Source organism: Vanessa cardui, chromosome 23 (assembly GCF_905220365.1).
Source record: "Vanessa cardui chromosome 23, ilVanCard2.1, whole genome shotgun sequence".
NCBI lineage: Eukaryota > Metazoa > Arthropoda > Insecta > Lepidoptera > Nymphalidae > Vanessa > Vanessa cardui.
In genome coordinates this window covers 3,477,867-3,501,943 of record NC_061145.1, presented here as the reverse complement: position 1 = coordinate 3,501,943, position 24,077 = coordinate 3,477,867, and the positions used below count along the sequence as shown (strand labels likewise).

Sequence of the window (24,077 nt, the reverse complement as noted above, 5' to 3'; positions counted from 1 at the left end):
CGTGAGGTTATCTGTTTTTATAAAAAACCACTCGTTTTGCTTAAAATTAATAGAATAAAATAATATTTCTTCTATCCAAAGCAATCATTCCTTTCTTGAATAATAGAGCGTTAAAACTAATTAAGATATATTTATTAAGAACCAGTGTACGAGTCACATAAAAGCGTAACAGAGTACTGTGCTAAGGGAAATTCAAATGTGTGCCAAATAATTAAAGTCCATTTTCGGATACAGGTTAAGACGAAACAATCGTATGCCACGCGTGCGTTTTACGCAAATATGGACTTTATTAGCTAAGCAGAAGTTTCAATTTCCTTTAATACGTTATTTACTTCACAGCTCGATGCGTCGATGTATGTATGTACGCAACATTCGTATGAAACGTGTACGGTACATACAAATATGGACTTTATTCACTTTGTAGAAGGTTCCATTTGTATTACCACGTATAAACACATACCCTTATATGTCAGTTTCCTTGAATATGTAAGGCGCTGTGTTGAACTGTATGTAGCGTGTTCCAGGCGACTCCAGCTCGGGTTCCGATTCGTCGGTCGTCGTGACGTGTTTAGGAGACGACTCAGAATGATACTCGTGACGGAAATTACCTGAAAATTTCAAGATTCACTTTGTAATATACGCTTGAAATGTTATATATATATATATAATTATAACAAAGCCGTGTTTGGACTGTGTTTATACATATTTTATTGTGCACACATAGACAACTAATGGCTATTTCATTTGAATGTCGTCTCCCTCTTTCAAATGTCAAATCAGTGATGACAGAAAGAGAGAAAACATCGTTAAGTGAGACGATATGCAGTGTCTACAAACTAAGTGAGGGGCTAATTCTTCGACTATATCTTCGTGTAATAAAGGTAATTTATTAGCTGTGGAGTCTGTCAGAGTACTGTCAAAGATCGCGTAAGACAGACATGACTTGAGAATTGTGATTGTCAAAGTTCTTTAGAGAAAGATCTGTCGGTATGATTTCAACTCTATCCCATTATACAAAGGTCGTAACAGGCACAAAGGATATGATCGAAACAATTTAATTATCCCTTGCACAATGAATACTACATTTTCTAACTGACATGTCGCTTATGACTGTTTATGCACTGGTTTACTGACTCTTCAAACAAGCATAAGTTGGTAGGAGTAATATTGTGTATTGAATATGCAAGTGTTATATTAATATAATGATAAATTATCTTTGTAGTTCATAGAGGTATATATGTGAGTGTAAATTAAAACTAACATAAATAAAGCCAGCAACAGAAGCCCACGTAACTAAAACAAGATACTTACAAGCAAAGCGTCACAGGTGCGGGTATTACAGTGGTATCTGAAATTAACTAAAAATCAACTAAAAACAATAAGCGATAACTACAACAAATCACGACATTAAAATAAACCTTACTCTATTCACCATAGGTACTATATTTCTTTGCAACATTGTACCTGTGATGACGTTATCATAATTTATTTGTATTAGATGGTGAAAATGACTTTATTCCTTTTTTAAATCTAATGGTGTTGCCACGCTGCTGTTTTAATAAAATATCAAGTATTTAATAATTAATATTTTGTCAATTTAATCAATTTATTTCAATATTTATTCTACAAATTACGTTGAACTAAGTAGTAGTAAGTTTTATAGCGTACATATTTTCCATTTTGATGATAATGGGTTGTTCAGAATTTAGTTCATATTTAAATGATAAATTTAAAAATTTCTCGTCCGTTCCATATTTGTATAATATGTATCTATGTATACTGTTACCTTTAAGTTACCTATAAATGTAAAATAGGACATATGAACCAATTATTACCAAAGCAAGAATGGTGGCGATGTTGTGTCACTTGTGCCTGTAGTTAATGGCTCACCTACCCTACACATGAGGGGTATCACCTCAGACTATTTTACACAAAGCTCTACAACCAAGCAACTTCATACCTTTACTTCCCTTATAATCTAACAAACGAGTTGACCTACTAATAGTAATTTTTTTGAGACTTTTATTACTGAGCTGATTGTGTTGAAATTCGCTTATAATACGATTTAAGCGTTGAAAAAATTATTGTTTACTAAAAAAAGGTCGTATATAAAATACACATTAAAAAAAATTAAACGTTCAGTGGGGAATGTTTATTTTCAATTGTAAAGCACCACGTGACAAAATTTTCATTACATATAATCGTTTCATTTCGAAAATATCGACTTAGAAATCATAAAAGGAATTCGTTGCTTCGTAAAGCATTCATTATAAAACAGATTTACAAGCTGCCTAATGATATAAGAATCATTTCTAAATCGACATTATCGAAAGTATTAAGATCAAGTCTTAGTGTTAAAAAGCGTCAACATTAAAAAGTTATAATTTGGTTTATTAATTTAATCATTTATGTGTATATTTAATTTTGTCGTATTTTGAAAAGAAATTCTTTTGGTCATTGAACACACATTATATAACAAAATTAACTTCGTTTCAACCGGATATTTAACGACACCTCTCGAATTTTTATTTCAAATAATTCGTATTTTTGAAATATATTTGGAATCAATTCTATTATTATAAGCCATATTGGAAATATTTTTAGAGGTTATTCATAGAATACTGAACGTGTAAACACGATACCCTAAAAAAAGTTACATATTCTTACCGGTATTTAAAGAATCTTACTGAAACCTGAAGGTTTATTTAATAGATTTAAATGTGTCACAAAAGATTACCAGGTTTTATTTTTTTTTCAAAAATATTACAAAAGTTAATGACTTGTAAAAATACAACATCCTGTATGTTAGGTCTCATGTGTATAATTTGCCTTTTGAGCTCCTTACGCCATTTTAATTATGACATTCATTTATGGTAAGAAAGATTGAGTTCTTGCCGGTTCTTGTCGGAAGAATCTACATTCCAATCCGGTGTAACGTTAACATATAAATTAATGGCGAATCACTATTACGTTTATGAGTCAAATCCATTAAATAATATTCTGATTTTAAACTTATAATATTATTCTTGATAAAGACTTACCTTTCTATGCCATCATATTACGTTGTATTATATGAATATCCTCTAATTTTTGCATTGATTATATATTTGGTGAAATGTATGTACAACTGTCCCTTTCTCACGTATTATGTTAAAAAAGGATAAGACATGTCAAACTATTATATTTAAGAACCACTTGAGCAGAACTAGACTAGATTAATAGACTATTTGGTATAAAACTTAAACTTTTGGTATAAAAAGTTTCATTTTAAATAGCACAGCTGAACTTAAAACTATCATGTACGTTTTATTAATAATTGGTTAATTAAGTTATGAAACAGCCGCGCTGTTATATACTAAATAGGAGTCCACGATAAATCTAATATAATTATTACTCAAATCTAATATTGCAACATAAAATGCATGCTCCGTTATAATTAATACTATTTAAAACAATCATGCTTCGAACTTCATACTATTAAGTAAGCGTCAAATAAAATAAAAAAAAATGGTACACTACCATTTGTTTTCAACAATAAAGGTAACTAATTAAGTGCTACATCAAAATACAAATTAAAAAACAAGCGTTCGTTATTCGAAATTCAAAACAAAACAAAAAAAAAAAAGACAATCGAAATTTAAATTTGTACCGTCGAAAATTCGAATTGAAAACGTCATTATTGGTCTGTGTACTGAAATGTCAAATTCAAATTTCGATCTGTCAAAACTGACTGACAGGTCGTAACGGAAGCGTACGTAGTGTGGGTGACGTCATGAGGTGCAACATTTCAAGCCACTACAGTCACAGTTCACTGACCGCGCCCTCCGCCTACAGAACCCGTAACATTTCAAGGCGAAACAACATAGCCCGCACTTTTTACTACCATCCGACTTGCAAGACTCGCGACTGTTAAGCCTTTGCAACTCTGGGACATCCTTGTCACACCCGCCCTTCTCCTTCTCATCTTTCCCGCTTAGAAGCATATCCAGTCTGGACTTCAATTGGGACGGCGACACGCTTCGATCCCTCGTCAATTTACTCGATTTAATATCGATATTCGGTCCAACGATATCGATTATTTCCGTCAAATCGTCGGAACCGTTCGACGTGTCCGCATTCGGCGTGTGAGATTCGACACTCTCCGGTGTGTAGGGGTCGAGGAATTTTGTTGGACTCAGTAGTGTTGTATCGATATCGTTAACGAAAATTCCATCGCAGCTGGTATAGTCGGCGCTAGTGATTTCAACGAATGGTATTCCAGACGTCTTTTCGTTCAGGGAACCGGTTCGGGTGCGTTTCAGCCTTTGGTCGTCGGATAGTAGTTTGTCGGGATGGCTCGTGGAATATTCAATATTTTTTAGTTTTTTAGTATACAAATCGGGATCTGTAGGTAGGCGGGGAATTCTCTGCGTCGGGGTCATTCTAGCTGCGCAAGCGCATAAGGCACAAGACATACTCTCACAACACTGTACGATACCTCGATCGCTTTGCAGCATCACGCGAAGATAAATCGGCTGTGGAGAGAACATTTTCAATTGGTAGAATGTGAGTTAAATCTTAAAACTAACTATGTATGGCTGGAAGATCGTGTGACTAGATTCGATATTTAAAAAAATTACGTTAAGCTCGCATATACAGCACAACATTAGTTTAAAAAGTATTCAACGACTACCGAAATAGTAGCGGAGTTAATCTACTGAGTTTAAAGTTCAAATTGAGTGAGTTTTGAGTTGAGAGTGGTAATTATAAAGATTTTTCTACATGCAGTGTTTTATTAAAGATGAATAGTTGTGGTGGGGCTATGTTAATGGCGTATGGTTTTACCTTATGGTCACCCATGCAGGCTGCGTCTCCTATCACACCGTATTCGCTTCTGCGACGTGTGGGCGCGTCTACTAGCCGTCTGAGTTCGGCGGATGTTTCGCCGGATTTTGGCGAACCCTCTGATTGGTTCCTCACTAACTTACGACGACCAGGAGAAACATCAGAATCCGATACCCTGTAATTATTTATTATGATTGCTGTTAATCATTTAGACTAAAACCTTTTGCGTTCTATTAAAAAAAAAGAGGTTTTATTAAAAATATGTATTTATCTTCTTATATGCAAGATAATATAGCATTTTGAGATTTTTTTTAATTTTTAACTTTAATTAAAAATAAAAATCTTTTTACCCCTTCTCCGCAAAAGGAGGGAATGGGTCCAGCTATTACTATTAATCAATCCATCAATCATGACCTAAGAATTAACACATGACAGCATATACAAGCACACCCATTTTAACAAACATCCTTCAAGCAACTTTGAAACTTATCTGCTTACAACACGGTTCAAAATGGAATGAACGATTTATACATTGTTTATGGTATATCATGACAAAACACAATACGACATCAACATTCCGGTAAAATATAATCGTACACCTTTAAACTGGAGTGCTTATTATTGTCCGGATATGAAAATTGCGATTCACTCATCATTACATAGTATAAAACAAAGTCGCTTACCGCTGTCTGTCCCTATGTATGCTTAGATCTTTCAAATTGCGCAACGGATTGTGATACGGTTTTCTTTACTAGGTATAGTGATTCAAGAGAAAGTTTTTGTATAAAATACATGGACAATATAGTGAACAAACAAGAATAAATGTGCAGTCTGTTTAGTATCAACATTGCACCCGTCCGATGCTGAGGCGGGTCGCTAGTTAATGATAAATATATCTTTTATTTTTAGGATTATAATATATGCAAGTCAATATTAAAACCAGCTATTGTACAAATTATGGACGTTATTGAATCGCAATTTCGATATCTGGACGAATAATGAATTATTCCTCCTGTCGTAGAGGCAATAAGACTTGCTATTATAAGTTTGAGAAACACTGCACTATTCAACTCCCAAGGTCAATGTATTTTAACTGAATACTTTTGATACTTCACGGGCCTCAATTTTATTTGTGTTTTTAAGGGATTTTGTGTTAAGCATTCCATCGAGCACGTAAGCGTTCCATACACCCGTATGGGGTAGAAACCCGTTAAAAGTAATTCCAAAGAGGGTTTGCATTTTACTGACCCCAGTGAATAGGACAAACGAATGGCGATGAGATATATTAACTGACTCATCACAGATTTCTGTGCATACTTTATAAAATAACAAAACAGATCCCCATTGGTCGACTACATAATGTGTATACATTTGAATTTCGAAAATACTTAAAATGGTTGAATCATTAATTTAAAGTAACAGCCTGTAAATTACCCTCTGCTGGGCTAAGGCCTCCTCTTCCATTAAGGAGAGGTTTTGGAACATATTCCACGAAGCTGTTCCAATGCGGGTTGGTGGAATGCACATGTGGCAGAATTTCGATGAAATTAGACACATGCAGGTTTCCTCACGATGTTTTCCTTTACCGCCGAGCACGAGATGAATCATTAATTTATTACTATTTATTATAAATTAATGATTTTTTATTTTTGATTATTATATATATATATCAGTCAAACTCAATAAATTAACGTAACGATTATTACACACATCAAATTTTAATATATGGAATTAAAATTGCGTCCTTTGCGTCAATTTTAAAAATGGAACATCATCCATCTCTGTCTAACACACAACAGTGAAACAAAAACTACGTGACTATAAGACATGGCTGATCTAGTAAATTAAATTTGCAGAGATCTGTGATGAAGTCAGTGCTTTCCTGTATTACATTGGATTAATTACGGGACACTTTTATCACAACCGTTCCATGACTTACTGTTTCTTATTTGCGAAATAAATCCCTTTCAACCTGTAAAATTGCTCTATTTAAATATTGTACTTCTCTTTTTGAATCAAGGCAAAGATTGTGACGTCACAAGTGTTCAATTTTCAGATAAAGATAGCCAAGAGTGCTATTAACCTATTATTTGATTTTATTAAACGTTTTTGTTTAATTATCTTCAATGATCTTTCAGAGCGAAGTCATCATAAGCGAGTCATTTGTTGTTAAGGCTCAACTTTTATAGACATATGTTCACCATGGGTAAAAAATTCAAAAAATTAAATTATAACAATTGAAAGAGTAAAGAGAAATAATTGGGTCAATAATATTAACATTGTGATGACTTTATCAAACCAAGGTCATAGTGATCAATTTCAAGATTTCAATTCAGTTGTCACCAGGATCAAAGATACTTAGTTAACTTGAATAAAAAGTTTTTATTTTGACAAATTAATAGTCAAGCAGATTAAACTAGATTTTCTACGAGCTTTAGCTCACACCAACTGCCATGTTAGGGGGAGCTAGTGTAGTGTAGGTGGGGTGGGGTGGGGTAGTGTGGTGTATGAGCTCACACAAATTAATAGTCAAGCAGATTAAACTAGATGTTACGACCTTTAGCTCACATCAACTCTCAAGTTAAGAGCTAGTGTAGTGTAGTGTAGGTGTGGGTAAGGGTGGGGTGGGGTGGAGTGGGCTAGGGTCGGAGCCCACCTCGCGTTGATGGCGTGCTGCAGCGCGGTGGGGTCGGCGATGCTCTTGCGGCCGGCGGCGGCGGGCACGCCCAACACTTCCAGTTCCGACGCGCTGCACTTCTTCTCCAGCGTCTTGCCGGGGCTCATCTGTTTGTTCTATTCAAATCAAATCAAATCAAATCAAATCAATTTTATTCAAGTAAACTTCACAATGAAGCGTTTTTGAATCGTCAATAATCAAATACTACCACCGTTTCGGAAAGCAGCTTCTAGCGAGAAGAAACGGCAAGAAACTCGCATAGTTGCTCTTTTCAAATAAACACATTTACAATGCTGTTATTGACAGTAATTAGCGTCCTATCATGGAACCCGAGCCTAACTCCAGGCGTTTCTTTCTAAATAGTACTCTTTTAATGAATAGTATGATTTATTTATTAATTTAGTCTTAATCTGTTCACTTCATTAGTCAGCCCAGGGAATTGACTCGAGAGATAAACGTTACGCTCGCATTGCAAACCACTTTCTATACCATGGAGGAACCGCTCGTCATATAATGTGTTTGATAGGTATAGGTTTGCGGACGAGCGTATGGGCCACCTGATGTTAAGTCACCATAGCCCACAGACAATGACGCTGTAAGTATTAACTGTTGCTTACATCGTCAATGTGCCACCAACTTGGGAACTAAGATGTTATGTCCCTTGTGCCTGTAGTTACACTGGCTCACTCACCCTTCAGACCGGAACACAACAATACTGAGTACTGTTATTTGGCGGTAGAATAACTGATGAGTGGGTGGTACCTCCCAGACGGGCTTGCACAAAGCACTACCATCAAGTAAGTACGTCGTAAGCGTGATTAAATTCTCGGCGCTTAGGACGTTTTGGTAGCGCGAAAACTATCCTTTATGCGCTCATTAAGGATAGTTTTCGTAATCTAGCGCTTAAAGAGAATAGTAATATAATATAATTATATCGTTGCAGCTTACTATAGTTCTACCTCTTACATGTTTAATCATTGTTTTCATACACGTTATGGAATATACACCAATATATAATAAAGTAATTATTGTTAATTTGACATTAAAACGGTCACTTAGTTACCAAGTATCGTCTAAGGGATGTCAAACGTTATATTGTAAAATAAATAATCAGTGTAAATCAGGCAAGTCTACCTGACTGTTCTGTCGCGCCGGCGAACCGGAGCGAGCCGGGCTGCTGTCGGACGAAGATATCCGACCGCTGCCGCTATCCGAGTCAGCCACTGACTTCCTACGAGTCGAGAACATTGCATATAACTTTACGACCAAAAGTGGTTTCAATCAAATTTGGTCGCTTTTGGAGAGGGAAAAATGAATCAAGGAACATTTATCAGGAAAGCTCTGATAGGCTGCCTACCTGGAGCTATGGCGGGCGTCTGGCTGCAGCAGCAGGCGTGCTGACTGCGACAGCAGTACACGATCGCACCACGCGGGACATCTGCGCACACATTACGTACCCATGTACAGTCGGGGTAACAAATGGTTCGTCACCTTAAGATCTATTTTCGTGTGCTCAGTGTGAGCGATAATCTGCTTTATCGATTGAAAATGACATATTGTGTCGCAATGATTTGATGTTTAGATTCAAAACGTACTAAGAGCTTAAGACTTGATAAAGGAATTAATTTTGAAAACTGACGAAGGTTTTCTTACTCTGACTGTACATGGGGAATTTAACTATGTTAATCACTGACGAAAAAATGGTCTTGGAGTTTCTTTACACGGTTCTCAGTTAGAGGTAATTTCTTTTTCAAATCGGTAGTAGTTTTTAAATTGACAATCAACAAATTAGTTTATTAAATACTTCTTTATTTAATCTATTGATTTGATTCGTTTTTATCACGATGGCGCCTATTCTTAAGTGAGATTGAGTTAACTGTGATGGAGTTTACAGTGCTTATGTGTGTGTGTGTCTGTGTGTGTGTTGAAAAGATAAATTTTCTTCAATCTGTAATAAGGACACTCGTCTTTATTCGTAATTTCGTTTCGTACTCGGCTTTACAATTTTAAATAAATAATAAAATATTATTTTCTGTCCGTATACCAGAACCGGTGATTTCTCGTGAAATTATGATTAAATATGCTTACAGATGCCTGCTTGAATAAAGTGAATATTTGCCGAGTTGTTATAACTGGATAACTTACCTGGTTTTCATATAATGCGTGGGTAGATGCACGTCCTCTTCGAAGGGGTAAGTCGGGGGAAATTTGACCGGGAACTCGAATAAATGAGATCGAAGCGATTCCAGCTCGCGATCGAATTTTTGTAACTGAAACAAATGGAAATTAAAAAAGAAATTAGAATTTTATACGACTTTTTGCGTAGTACGTACTTGTCCAAACTTTTCAGGAGAGTTTGTGGAGTTTCGACTGAGTTACTGAGAGTTACTGAGACTGAAAATATCTAGCTGCAATATTCATACACGTACTCGTAGTTACACACACGAATCAACGTAAATCAGCTTTCAACAATTTACATGACATTAAAGATTAAATTCTAATGAAGCTATACCTAATTCGACATTTAACACGTAGGCAGTAGCATATTTTTTTTTACGGAGGTAAAACGGAGGTTTTTATAGTCTCGAATAGACCTCGTATGAAAACTATCATAAGACCTATACGGGGCTTTTTAGACCCCGTAACGTTGAAGGAACTAAAACTTGAATATATTTTTTATATTAATCTTAGCTGCAACAATACTGAGTACTGTTATTTGGCGGTAGAATAACTGATGAGTGGGTGGTACCTACCCAGGCAGGCTTGCACAAAGCCCTACCTGAATTTTGTAAATAACTTTAAAGTAGTTAATTGAAATAGTAATGTATTATAAACGAAAACATTTCAATCCAAAATTATATCCAAAAATCAAGGTCCATAATCTTTGGTCTCTTCGACTTACCCAGGGTTCCCTGAATATCTTCTGGTGGTCAACGTGGGCGAACTCCTTCTTGCCGACGGTAAGTACGATGCGGTCGTCGGACTTCGAACGGTACTGCAGTTTGGAAGAGTCGACGTTCGCGCCGTTTTGCAAACGACACGACGCCAGTTCTTCCGTTACTTTCTGCGAAAACAATATTATAGAAGAAACAATATATAATAAGAATATAATAAGAAATATTAACGAGTTTACACTGTAATTAAAGTAACCCCCTGTGGGTTACTTTAATTACAGTGTAAAGCCTTTATAACGTTATCCTCTATAACGATAAACTCTCTATAAAGTAGAAGTGAGCACGATTTGGTTGGTTTGCGTTAAAACCCACATATTGATACACTCTTTATAGCGATAGTCATTCTCTATTACGAATAAATGTGTTCATAATTTTTGAGAGTAACTATTCATTATCACCCACTCATATCTAATCTTCGAAGCATAGAATTTTCGCTGCTAATACAATCAGTATCTTTTTAATTAAGACGATCAAGTGGACAAAACCGAATCACCACCAATTGTTGCTAAATTGGTAGAATTTTTATTGTTGTTTAATCAAGGCGATTCCACCACATATCTAGATATGAATAGAATACATAAAAATTACTGGCATAGCAAAAAACGTCACACAAAGTTAGTTAATTAATTCATAAGCAAATTTCTCTATTTCGATTCGATCGATTTGTTTCTTTTTTGGTCACTCCATATGACGATAACTCTCTATAACGACAAAAAATGCTCAGTCCCTTTAGTTTCGTTATAACGAGTTTACTCTGTAATTGTAACGACTGGACCCAGCTTTGCATGTGTGCAATTTATACATAAAGAAAATTACACACACAGCAACAGCCTGTAAATTTCTCATCGCTGGGCTAAGTCCTCCTTTCTCTTTGAAAAGGTTTGGAGTATATTCAACCACGCTGTTTCTATAGGGCTTGGTGGATACATAATATGTGGAAAAAAATCTTTGAATGTAGACACATGCAGATTTCCTCACGATGTTTTACTTCACCGCCGAGCACTAAATAGATTACAAACCAAAATTAAGCACATGAAAATTTGTTGGTGCTTGCTTGCCTTAATACCCTTATGTGTCCAATTTCATGTACATGTATGTATGTGTGTATGTGTATTCTACCAACCCGTATTGCAACAGAGAGATAGAATATGTTTCGAATTTTTTCCTTAAAGGAAAGGCTTTAGCCCAGCAGTGGGAAATTTACAGGCTGTTGTTTGTTGTAGTTGATGTAATAAGTACGTACCTTTACCACGGCTCCTGTGTCCGTCCTAAAATTAAAGTCTCCAAATATGAAGTATGGTGCGGCGTTAACATCTGAGTGTAAATGACGGAGGGTGTGTCGTAAAGCACGCCTTCGACTTCGACAATATACCTGACAAAATATTATATATATTTTTAGAACCAGAAGTAGGAAGTAGGTTAACCTCTATCTTTAATTTATAATAAAAATCAATCTACCACAAAAGAAAAACATTTAGTCTACGACACAAATAACCATCAATAATCACATTACACCGTTATAATTATAATCGCAATTCTCAATGTGTCAACTACAAATTGCCCGCCTGTTTTTTTTTTTTTTTAAGGGAAGTTGTGTGGCTTGACGCTGATGTTGCTTGTTTATTCCAACAATATACATAATTATATTTATATAAGATTTTAAATTAACATGGTTATTTTTATTATTAAAGTTATTAATTTCGGGATATTTAACATGTTTTTTTTTGTTCGGTGGAGCTCGATATTTCGACATTATCTATGAATGTCTTGTTCACGAGACTGAAGTTTGCGGGTAGATGTTGATAATCCAATAATTTAATAATAATAATTATATTTAGTCATATAATTAATAATGAAACGCGATACTAAATATACTAACTCCGTTGTATAATTTTAAAGATCTTAGCATACATAGGGGCAGACAGCGAGCGACTTTGTCGTATACTATGTAATGATTAAGCATTTTTAAAAAATGATTTTTGAGACAATGACAACTCATTGAAGCCCTAGGGAAGTTTGAATCTAAAACCTTCATTAAAAATAGAACGTATTACAGACACTGTTAATTTAATATCTGGTAAACGCGAGCACATTCATACTAATGCAAGGCGATAATATGGCGGAGGGGAGCGACATCGTGAATGGTTCGATATATGCAGATTAGATCTTAATCAAAATATTATTTAACATACTGTAAAGTAAAACAAACGCAAGTTTTTTTTATGGTATTGGTATAGGTTGGCGGACGAGCATATGGGCCATCTGATGGTAAGTCGTCACCATCACCCATAGACAATGACGCTGTAAGAAATATTAACTATTCCTTACATCGTCAATGTGCCACCAACCTTGGGAACTAAGATGTTATGTCCCTTGCCTGTAGTTACACTGGCTCACTCACCCTTCAAACCGGAACACAACTATACTGAGTACTGTTATTTGGCGGTAGAATAACTGATGAGTGGGTGGTACCTACCCAGACGGGCTTGCACAAAGGCCTACCACCAAGTTACACGTAAAAAGTTATCACAAATAATCAATGATATGTACTGCTTAATAAAGTAGAGCCAGTAGCAAATTGCGAGGGAACACGCAAGTACTGCACGCACATATAACGAGAACGATATTAAAAAAGCGACCAAAAAGTTTTTACTCACCGAAGGAAATGGCTCCATAGCGAGAAGATTCGACGCATCGTGAAACAGATGTATATTAACGAACTCGATCGCCGTGCCGCGAATAGACCAACGCGTCCTGAGGAATCCTTTACGAGACCACTTGCACTAAAAAAACAAATATAAATTAAATTTGAATAGGCTATTTGACTGTTTTTTAAAATCCATTTTATATTACTTAGTAGAAATTAAGGAACCCAGTAAAAGTAGATTTTTTTTATTTCTAGTACATATTTGCCGAAAAATATCATATTAAAAATTCCATATTTAAATAACGCGCGAAAATGCTACTTGGTCAATATGGCGCTGCAATGGGGTTGGTGACGTCACTTTCCTGTATTTTATCCTGTATCTGTAGTACATACAGTAGAAAAGCAAGGTTTACGAAAGTGACTTCATCTTAAACCCGTCCAATCAGGAGCGTTTTGTGTCACGTGACAAACGTTTGAAAAAATGCATTTTTATTTATGGATTTTTGAATAAATTAAGTATTATTTTCAACTTTCGTTAGTAAATAACCATTTTTAAACTCATAATATACACCGATTACAATAATTCACAATTAATTTTTCGCATTGTCAAATAGCCTATATAGCATACATCAATGTTTTTTTTTATAATAGTGGGTACTAAATTTGGTCCAAGTTTTTTTAACTGTTAAAGTGCTGGTTAAACTGTAAAGGACTTACTTCAGGAAAGAAATGTTGAGGAAACTTTGCCTTTTCCTTCGTCGTAACCTTCTCAATGTTCCCACTATTCACCTCCTTCCCCACCACATCGACGTACGACTTCTGCTCGAAGTCCCACATCTTGAGATCTGTCAGACTGGAATGCGCAAAGTACAAGTTGCCCAAAGCCTGGAATAAATAAAAAAAACATATTTAATATTCTAATCTAGTGCTCCTATATAGTATATAGGCAACTAGCGACCCACTGTGGCTTGGCAGGCATACAATACTTATACTAAATATACTACAAAAAAAAAGAAGTAAAGTAACAGCCTGTAAATTTCCCACTGCTGAGATAAGGCCTCCTCTTCCATTAAGGAGAGGGTTTTGGAACTGTTCCAATGCGGGTTGGTGGAATTCACATGCGGCAGAATTTCGATGAAATTAGACACATGCAGGTTTCCTCACGATGTTTTCCTTCACCGCCGAGCACGAGATGAATTATAAACACAATTAAGCACATATATATAGTGGTGCTTGCCTGGGTTTGAACCCGCAATCATCGGTTAAGATGCACGCGTTCTAACCACTGGGCCATCTCAGCTCTCTCTATTAATATACTACAGAATTTATTTATTTTCGACATCACATTAAAGGAATTCTAAAATTGTCAGTGTTTCTTTACTATATTGTCCATGTGTAACACACACACATTACTTCCCTTCAAATCACTTTATCTTACAAAACCGTAACAAAATTCGTTGCGTAATTTTATAGACAGGACAGACGGTTACCACCGTCACTTTGTTATATACTATGTAATGATGATGGTTGTATTGACTCGAGGAGGATAGGTAAACTAATAACGCCGACTTCGCAAAGTTAATACATCCTTCCTGGGGCACGGCATTCGTTTGTATAATAAGATTCCATGGCTTTTTTATCGATGTATTTTAAAAAAGCAACCTTATATCAACAATACATTGATTAATAAGGCACATTACTCAATACAAGATTATATTAACGACAAAAAAGTATGGACTGAGATTTTTTTGATTTCAAAGTAGCATATACATATATTGTTTATCGTATGTGTATAGTATATGTTGTATCTGTAAATAAAATAGTAGAAAAGAATATCTACCGAGTTTCTTGCCCGATCTTTAATGTAGTATTTTCGAAAAGGTAGACATGAAGATTCGAGTGCTGTTATGAGCCTTTTATTCGAATAAAGAATAATTTGATTCTTGAAATAATTAAAAATAATGATAATAAAGATTATATTTAGCATACTTGCCACCGTTCCACGCGGTCAAGATTTATATAGTTACTAGTTTTAGTTCATATTTGTATATATTTAAGTATTTGTTATTAAGTTTTATGTTAATAAACTATATTGGTACATTTGATTTTGATTTTAATAACCCGTAAATGTGTCACTTTTGGACAAAAAAAATGACTTCGCCATGAAATCCTACGGCTAAAGCACCAAATTAAAAAGTCTTCAGGCGTGAATTAATGGATAATTCATAATATACTTTCAAAACATTCAGGATAACATGAACCATTGTTTAAGTCCATGTGTAACTTTTCCAAATCATGTGCAACAAAATTAAGCTCTATTCTAGGCTTAATTTAAACGTTGTTTAAATATATGGTTCCTGTTTTGTACAGAACGTTGCTTACATTTCTGACTATATAAACTTCCTACGGAAGAAACGTGTTTTGGGAGGATGTTTTTTTTTTTTTAATAAAACGCAAAGGTATATACATTTTATTCCAATAGATAAGTAAATTATGTCATAAAATATCAAAATTATAAGATCGTTATTGAACACAGAAGTACTACACTTTCTTACTGACAATATTCTATCACGGCTTCAGAATGCTCTTATTCCTTAGATCTAACAAGAACGACGAACTCAGAAAAATTTATTAAATCATAATTTACAATTTATTTATAAACTTTTAGATGTAGTAGATATCTAGTAGGTAGTTGTTTAAATATGATTACACGTACTTTTTTAACTACTTAGTTTACGGTATAGCGACAACATTTTGAAAACAAAAATTACTACCCTTTGTATTAAAAAGAAACATCACAATTTCACAATTGCCTTACAACTAGATAATCGAAAGATATCGATCATCGAAATCTGTGGTATTCCTGAAAAGAAGGGCGAGAACCTTCTTCGCCTCACAGAGGAAATAGCTGTTAAGGCTGGTTTCGACTTGAAGCCCTCGGATATTGATTTTGTAACACGTGTCGCAACTAATAGTCAAGTCAATAAACCCAAACCCATTGTTATCCGTTTGCAAGCGCGCTATAGAAAAGACGATTTTTTGGCTTGCCTAAAAAAGTTGAAGTTAATATGTAGTGATCTGGGCTTTGCTAAAAATGACTCTCGTATTTATTTTAACGACCATTTAACTAAATTTAATAAAATGCTCCTACAGCGTGCTAAAACTATATCTAAAGAGCAAAAATTCAAATATGTTTGGGTAAAAAATTGCTCAATTATGGTTAGAAAAGGTGACACCAGCCCTGTTATTCATATTGCGAATGTCAATGATTTAAAAAAAATCAAATAGGCGTTATTATGTTTCAATTCAATTCAATTTTTGTATGTTCAATTTTAATTAATTTATCTTATTTAAAATCAATTTCCCTAAATGCTTTAATACTGCGACTATTTTACAAACTGACGATTACCAAACTTTATTTTCTTGACAAGTGTATGAACATGTTTATTATTATTTTTATATTTGTAAATATTAATTATGCTTATAATCTTCGGTCACCGTGTTGGATCATAACAATTTAAAAATTTATTATCAAAATGTTCGTGGTTTGCGCACCAAAACTAACTTATTCTATAAAAGTTTGCTTCTTAACGATTTTGACATTATCTGTTTAAGTGAAACCTGGCTATTGGATTCGGTGCTTAGTTCTGAACTTTTTGACTATCGTTATATTGTATATCGATGCGACCGCAACTATGAGGGTCGTGGTGATAAAATGGGTGGCGGAGTGCTAGTTGCATTACGTCGTGAATTTGAAGTACACAGTTTTGAAAAGATCAATTTTGATAAATTTGCAGCTGAAGCCATAGTTGTCACTATTCGTCTTCAACAATCACGCTTGCTAAACATTTACTGTTGTTACTTTCCTCACTGCCCGCAGCAAGTAGAGTCCGAAAATTACTTTTTTGATTTAATCTCTAAATTACTTTTGGATAAACCTAACGATATTTATTTAATCCTGGGCGATTTTAATGTAAGCAATGGGCAATGGATACAGGTAGAAGATTATATGGAGTTGTCCGATTCTCTCGGAGACTCATTAGTAACAACATTACACAATTTTCTGTCTTTTTCAAATTTAAAGCAGTATAATGTCACTCGGAACTGTACTGATCGTTTATTAGACTTAGTTTTTTGTAATCGAAATTGTAATGTTTCTAAATGTCTATTTCCCCTACTCGATGAAGACAAATTCCACCCGGCTCTAGAAATAACTTCATTGAAAGTACATACCAAATTAATGCGTTACTCTCCCCATTCAATCCGTCTTTTTCATAAAGCCAATAATGAGGCGATTAACAAGTCTCTTAATGAAATTGATTGGGAATTTCGTTTTTCAAATCTTGATATTGAAACTGCTACAGCTACTTTTTATAATATTGTTTATAGTATTATCGATCAACATATACCATCCAGAATAATCAATGTCTCACATAAATATCCTGTTTGGTACACCAAACCTTTAATAAAAATAATTAATGAAAAATTAAAATATCATAGAAAATGGAAAATTTATTCTAGATTTAAGGATTATGACACATTTTTGCTTCTGAGAGATAGACAGAGAGTTGTTGAAATAGACTGTTATAATGCTTACATTGATCGCGCAGAATGTGAAATTAGGCGTAACAGCAAATATTTCTGGTCCTTCTTAAAATCAAAAAAGGAAGGTCCTAACGATTTACCAAATATTATGACTCTTGGAGACACATCGTCATCTGATGGCGGGGAGATAAGCAACATGTTTAATAGTTATTTTCAATCTGTGTTTGAACCGGATGGAAGTTCAGTTTCATTGGCGCCGAAGGGTCGATCTTTCGTGGATCTACACTGTATTGAACTCTCAATACCAATTGTCAAGAATTATCTTAAAAACCTCGATACACGTAAGGGTACCGGCCCTGATGCTTTACCTCCCTGTTTTCTTAAACAATTTCGCAATGCATTAGCGTTACCGATATTTTTATTATTTAACATGTCTCTCCATACCGGATGTTTACCAACTTTATGGAAAAAATCTTACATTGTACCTATTTTAAAATCCGGTAACGAACATGATATAAAAAATTATAGGCCCATATCCAAACTTTGCTGCATTGCGAAGTTGTTTGAGAAAATAATTTACGACACAATATTCCCCATTATACGTCCCTACTTAATAAATGAGCAACATGGTTTCATCAATAAAAGGTCGACGGAAACAAACTTATGTGAATTTTTGCACCGGGTTTCTAATTCCATGGATCAAGGACATCAGGTGGATGTCGTGTATACCGATTACTGTAAAGTGTCTCACAATATACTTATTTACAAACTTGAAGGTTTCGGTATACACGGCGACCTGCTCAGATGGTTGGATTCATATCTTCGCAACCGTAGTCAGGCTGTCTCTATTAGGGGTTATCTGTCATCTTTTATACCGATAAGTTCAGGTGTTCCTCAGGGCTCTCACCTCGGTCCTTTACTGTTCAATATATTTATAAATGACATAAATAATGTATTTGTGTCTTCAGATTTTCTTCTATATGCTGATGACACAAAAATTTTCAAATCTATTAAATCTTTAGATGATTGTCATGATCTACAATCTGACTTAAATAGGTTAGAGACATACTGCAAATTAAATTCTCTTCACCTTAACATAAACAAATGTGCTATAATTTCTTTTTCTCGTAAGCGTAAAACTTTGCTTTATAAATATACTATCAATAATAACGACATATCAAGGGAGACCGAGGTGAGAGACTTAGGCGTGACTCTGGATAGCAAGCTTTCTTTTAGTTCTCATATTAGAAGTATTTCATCAAAAGCCTATCGCATGCTAGGATTTATAATGAGAACAGGATCTGAATTTAAAAATACTTCTACTATTAACCTGCTTTATAACGCTTACGTCCGTTCTATTCTCGAGTATGCATCTACGGTATGGAATCCTCACTACAATATTCATATAAATGAAATTGAGAAGATCCAAAACAAATTTTTAAAATATTTGTCTTTTAAATCTAGCGATTGTACCCATGAACCTTTATTATCTCTCTCAAAACGCCGATCTATGAGAGACCAAGTTTTCTTATATAAAATTATTAATAATATTATTGATTCCCCTTTTCTACTAAGCAAGCTGTCTCTGAACTGCCCACGATCCAACGCTCGTCAACCGCTATGTTTTTATACTCCCACTTGTCATTCATCACATAATGCTAACTGTTTTCTAATCAGAGCTTGTCGCGAATATAATAAGCATTTTGGGAACATTGATATATTTCATTTATCTTTAATTAAATTTAAAGATAAAATTTGTAACCTTCTTAAATTAACTTAACTATATACTTTTAATATTGTCAAATAATTTTTTATTTTTCTCATTGTGTTAAAATATTTGAGTGCATTATATGTTTTATCAATCGGTGGAAACTTCGCTGGATAATGTGATATCTAAACTGTATTATGTAATTTTATTATATGTTATATCTGTTTGTTTCCCAAATATTAAATAAATAAATAAATAAATAAATAAATAATTATTCAGGACAAATTAAAATATATACCCATGTTATTCTTTGTATGAATATACTAAAAAGCCAAAATTAAAAAAAAACATCGCTTGTAATTCTCTACACGAAATAAAACCTTTTTGGAACGAACTGTTCACTGCAAAATCAACCTTGAAATACTCCCTTTGTGACAAAAGATGTCACACTTCAATTAAAAAAAGTATTCAAAACTAACACTACAATTAGAAAACCGTACTCAAAAATGTGTCATTATAAAAGCATACTTGTTTCTTTTGCTGACGTAGCTAACCGCTAACCGCGACTTGTATGCCAAAGTTCACGAAAGATAGAGTGTGAAATAAAATATTAGCTTTTATAAATATGTTCAAGATTTTATATTTGCTACTTTGGCCATAAAAAAAATAACAAAATAATTTTATTGATGTTCCATTTTTAAATGTTATTTATTAGAACATGTAAACTTTTGACGACTTTCGCGGCCGAGTGGTGTGTACACCGGTTTCCATGGGTACGCCACTCCGAGGTCCCGGGTTCGATTGCCAGCCGAGTTAATGTAGATTATCATTAATTTTCTAAGTGGTCTTGGGTCTGGGTGTTTGTGGTGCCGTCGTTACTTCTGATTTTCCATAACACTAGACTTTAGTTACTTACATTGGAATCTGGGTAATGTATGTGATGTTGTCTCATTTGTATTTTATTTATTTATTTATCTTAATCGTATATTGTGTATTTAAATTAGGGTATATTTTCTTCAATGGAGGGGGAAAACATTGCGGGAAATCCTACTTGAGTGGGATGGAAATATGTCACCTGTTTGACCTCGTAGGTGAAGAAAAATTATCGTGGGAAAACCCTACACCCTACCGGTGAAGGATAATATTCTGGGAAAACCTACATGAGTCGGATGAAAATCTGCCATATATATCTACCAACCCGTATTAAGCATGATTGTTGAGGCTTTAAAGTCTGCTAAAGACTCTTAGAATTACATTACTTATATTCTTAACTGAATCGACTTTTTACTGATAGAATAATCAGTTCAAATAAAATTTATGCAATTAATATTTAATGATCTGTAGAAAAGTCGACATTTAAATTAATATTTTTCGTCTCCACCTAATATAACAGTGTAAAACAAATGAAATAATTGTTTAAATTTTTGTCTTATCTATACTTATAATAAAATTGGAGTGTCTGTTTGTAATATCAAAATAGCCAAATGGTTTTTTTACTCAATACGTATGTATGTATACACGGTATATATACCAAAATAACATTTATTAAAATTTTTGTTTGTCTGTTTTGGCTAATCTCTGGAACAGTTGGACTGATTTTGACGGGACTTTCACTGACAGATAACTGATATAATAAGGAGTAACTTAGGCTACAACTATATTTTATTTTATTAAATTCAAAAGCGTACAAAGTCGCGGGCACAGCTTGATTTTTTTTTGTGTGGTGTACAAAAAGTATATAGTAGAAATTCCATTCCAATTCAACATTTTTAAATCAATTGTAATAAACCAAGTTTCATAAAAAAACGAAACCGTTTTACGTTCATCGTAAACAAAACGTTTGCTTTTCATAACCACATCCCGTCACATAAAACTATTTGTATTTCGAACGACAAAATGGCGTCACATTTTTTTCTAGTAAGCGCGCGTATAAAGATTTAGAGCCTACCCATAAACTAATATCAGTTTATTGATCAGATATGATATCAGTTTAATCCCTGACTTAGCGTCGCGTTAAATTATTGTTCCTATTAAGTTATTAACTGCTTCAAGCACGAGTTTTTATTGCTTTATTTATTTTGGAAAAGTTGTTACATAAATGGTATCTACATTAGATTAAGTGTCCCCCGTTCCCTGATATTATTATATCAGGGATATAGATATTTGTCGACCTCCCTGGTCGAGTGGTGTGTACACCGGTTTTCATGGGTACGCCACTCCGAGGTACCGGGTTCGATTCCCGGCCGAGTCGATGTAGATTACCATAAGTTTTCTATGTTGTCTTGGGTCGTGGTGTTTGTGATACCTTCGTTACTTCTGATTTTCCATAACACAAGTGCTTCAGCTACTTACATTGGGATCAGAGTAATGTATGTGATGTTATCTCATATTTATTTATTTATTAATTTATGAGATTATTAGGTATATACCGCGAATTAACGTCCCGTTTTTAGTATAATAAATCCGCTTTACGTACGTGTTCGTACTTTCCTAAAAATACTCCAAAATTTCTCGCTATGACAAACATAATACAGGAAATCAATAGGCAATTAACTAAAATGAATGGTGAACTCGATAAATTATATTGATTATACTTGATATATTCTTCTAAAAGAATTAGTAAACTGGACAAATAATGTCTTGAATGTAGAAATACACAGACCGATTAATAGGTTAGTATAAGTCCCTAGGCTTGCCTTTGTTGCCGCTGCTGTGATAGACAATAAATTCAAATCAATATCCTTTATTAAATTCTACCTCTCGTCCCGATTTCGCTCGGTTCACACATTCTGCTATACATTATTTTTACGAAATGTTAACCATTTACGCAGCGTATGTAACGAAAGATCTTGAAAGAAATAATTTCCCCATTTTTGCAACATTTTTCTTGGCCATAACGTGATAGTATTGCTTATAACCTACCGCGATAATTGGACAATCTAACACAAATATTCTTTCATATCGGAACAGTAGTTCCTGAGGGTAGCGCGTTCAACCAAACAAACCACTAATGTTAGTATTGAGTGTCATAATAAAAACTACCACCGATACGTAAAATAAATAACCCTAACCTGAATAGAACTAAAAGAAACTAAGGAAAATGCAGTTTTAACTAAAACCTACTAGTACAGGATCATTAACGATTGTTTCATTGGAGCGCAAAATTACATTTTTGTCGTAGTAAATAGGTATTATTGTGATTCTAATTGCATAACACTTTTAGTACAGCTGCTTCCTCCCTATTTCATATGAAAGGTATATTGTGACCGTTTTTACGTTAAAATCAAAATCAGAATAAACTTTATTCAAGTAGGCAACCACGTTTAAGTCGTCATTTAACAAGTATGTGAAGCTACTAGAAGAAAGAAGAACCGGCAAGAAACTCAGTAGTTACTCTTTTTCAACATCTAAAAAATACAGTCATGTCAGTATGTAATATATCCTGCCTGGAAGTCAACATGTATTAATTCCACGCTTTTTTATCATCTATAAAATCTTTTATCGAATAATATACCTTTCTTAGCAATGTATTTTTACAAACAATTTGAATTTACGAAACGGACTATTAAAAAAGACTGAAAAAGACAGTTAATTCATGCCCATCTTACCATGATTTGGAACCCTTTACTTGACGAAATATTTAGTATATTTTTTTTTAGATTAAATTAGTTTACGGAAGGTAATTACTGAATACTACATCCAAACAAAATACGGAATCAGACAATGATGTCATCATTCCGTATAAGCTCATTATTTTTCTTGATATCGTTTGTATGTGAGTTGATTCATTATGCACACACGCAAACAATACCTCACGTGCTATTATTTTCTTATACTGAACAATAAGATCTGAAATAGTATGACAGATATGGACACTAAAATAGTAAGAGCTTGTCCTCGTATGTTGTATCAGACAAATATTATCTGTAGTAAAGAAGACAAGACTAAATTGACGTCGGCCCATCGTCTAAAACTATACAAGGCACTAAAATGGCCTCACATGGAGTACTAATCTCACCTCTGGGCGGGTGCTTGCCAGTACCAACTTCTTCCCTTTGACCGTATTTAACTGGTCAATTTTCGACCTTCTTGATATTTGCATAAAGATTTTGGATCAATCTGCATCATTTACGTATTTTTTGGGTGGAATTTTTCTAGGAATTGTTCGGATTAATCCCGACAGCTGAATTTCACCATTTTCATTTTCATCAAAATTCGAAGTTTCATCCGCACCACCTCGATGTCCGAAAATGCACAACAGCGCGATTTTTAAGTCATTTTGTGCCTCGCACATCCACTCTGTGGACCAGCTTTCGCCGGCGGTTTTTCTGAACCGACAAGAATTGGGAACCTTCAAGAAAAGAGAGTACTCCTTCCTTAAATGCTGGCAACGCACTTGCAAGCCCAAACATTTTGCAGATGTTCATGAGCGGTGGTAATTACTTTCCACAGGTGAGCCTCCTGCTCATTTGCTCCTCATGGCATAAAAAAAAACCGATATTATATACATTAATTTATATTTAACTGACATAGCTTGATATTTCAAATATTGGAAAAGAACTACTGTGTTTCATGCGGATCTTCTCGTAAAATAGAAGTCGCGTTTATAGAACACACACACGTAAAAAACATATGCCCATATGTTTTTTTCTCTCTCTCTTCCTCAATTTACACCCATTTTTTCCAACGCAAGCCCATTCCTTTTCAACGGAATTCTTTGAA

At 34.4% G+C, this 24,077-nt stretch overlaps 1 protein-coding gene across 1 annotated transcript in view; it reads right to left on the bottom strand.

The window, feature by feature from the left end:
- Positions 1–2,469: 2,469 nt before the first annotated feature.
- Positions 2,470–24,077, bottom strand: part of LOC124539694 (inositol polyphosphate-5-phosphatase A) — a 33,276-nt gene continuing 11,668 nt past the window's right edge. The window contains exons 3-12 of the mRNA XM_047117022.1: positions 13,820–13,987; positions 13,113–13,238; positions 11,699–11,827; positions 10,404–10,565; positions 9,647–9,771; positions 8,859–8,939; positions 8,636–8,732; positions 7,481–7,617; positions 4,825–4,999; positions 2,470–4,514 (exon numbers count right to left, since the gene is read on the bottom strand). Coding sequence (XP_046972978.1) covers positions 3,771–4,514; positions 4,825–4,999; positions 7,481–7,617; positions 8,636–8,732; positions 8,859–8,939; positions 9,647–9,771; positions 10,404–10,565; positions 11,699–11,827; positions 13,113–13,238; positions 13,820–13,987 — 1,944 coding nt within the window. The 3' untranslated portion in view covers positions 2,470–3,770. The remainder of the gene's footprint in view (positions 4,515–4,824; positions 5,000–7,480; positions 7,618–8,635; positions 8,733–8,858; positions 8,940–9,646; positions 9,772–10,403; positions 10,566–11,698; positions 11,828–13,112; positions 13,239–13,819; positions 13,988–24,077) is intronic.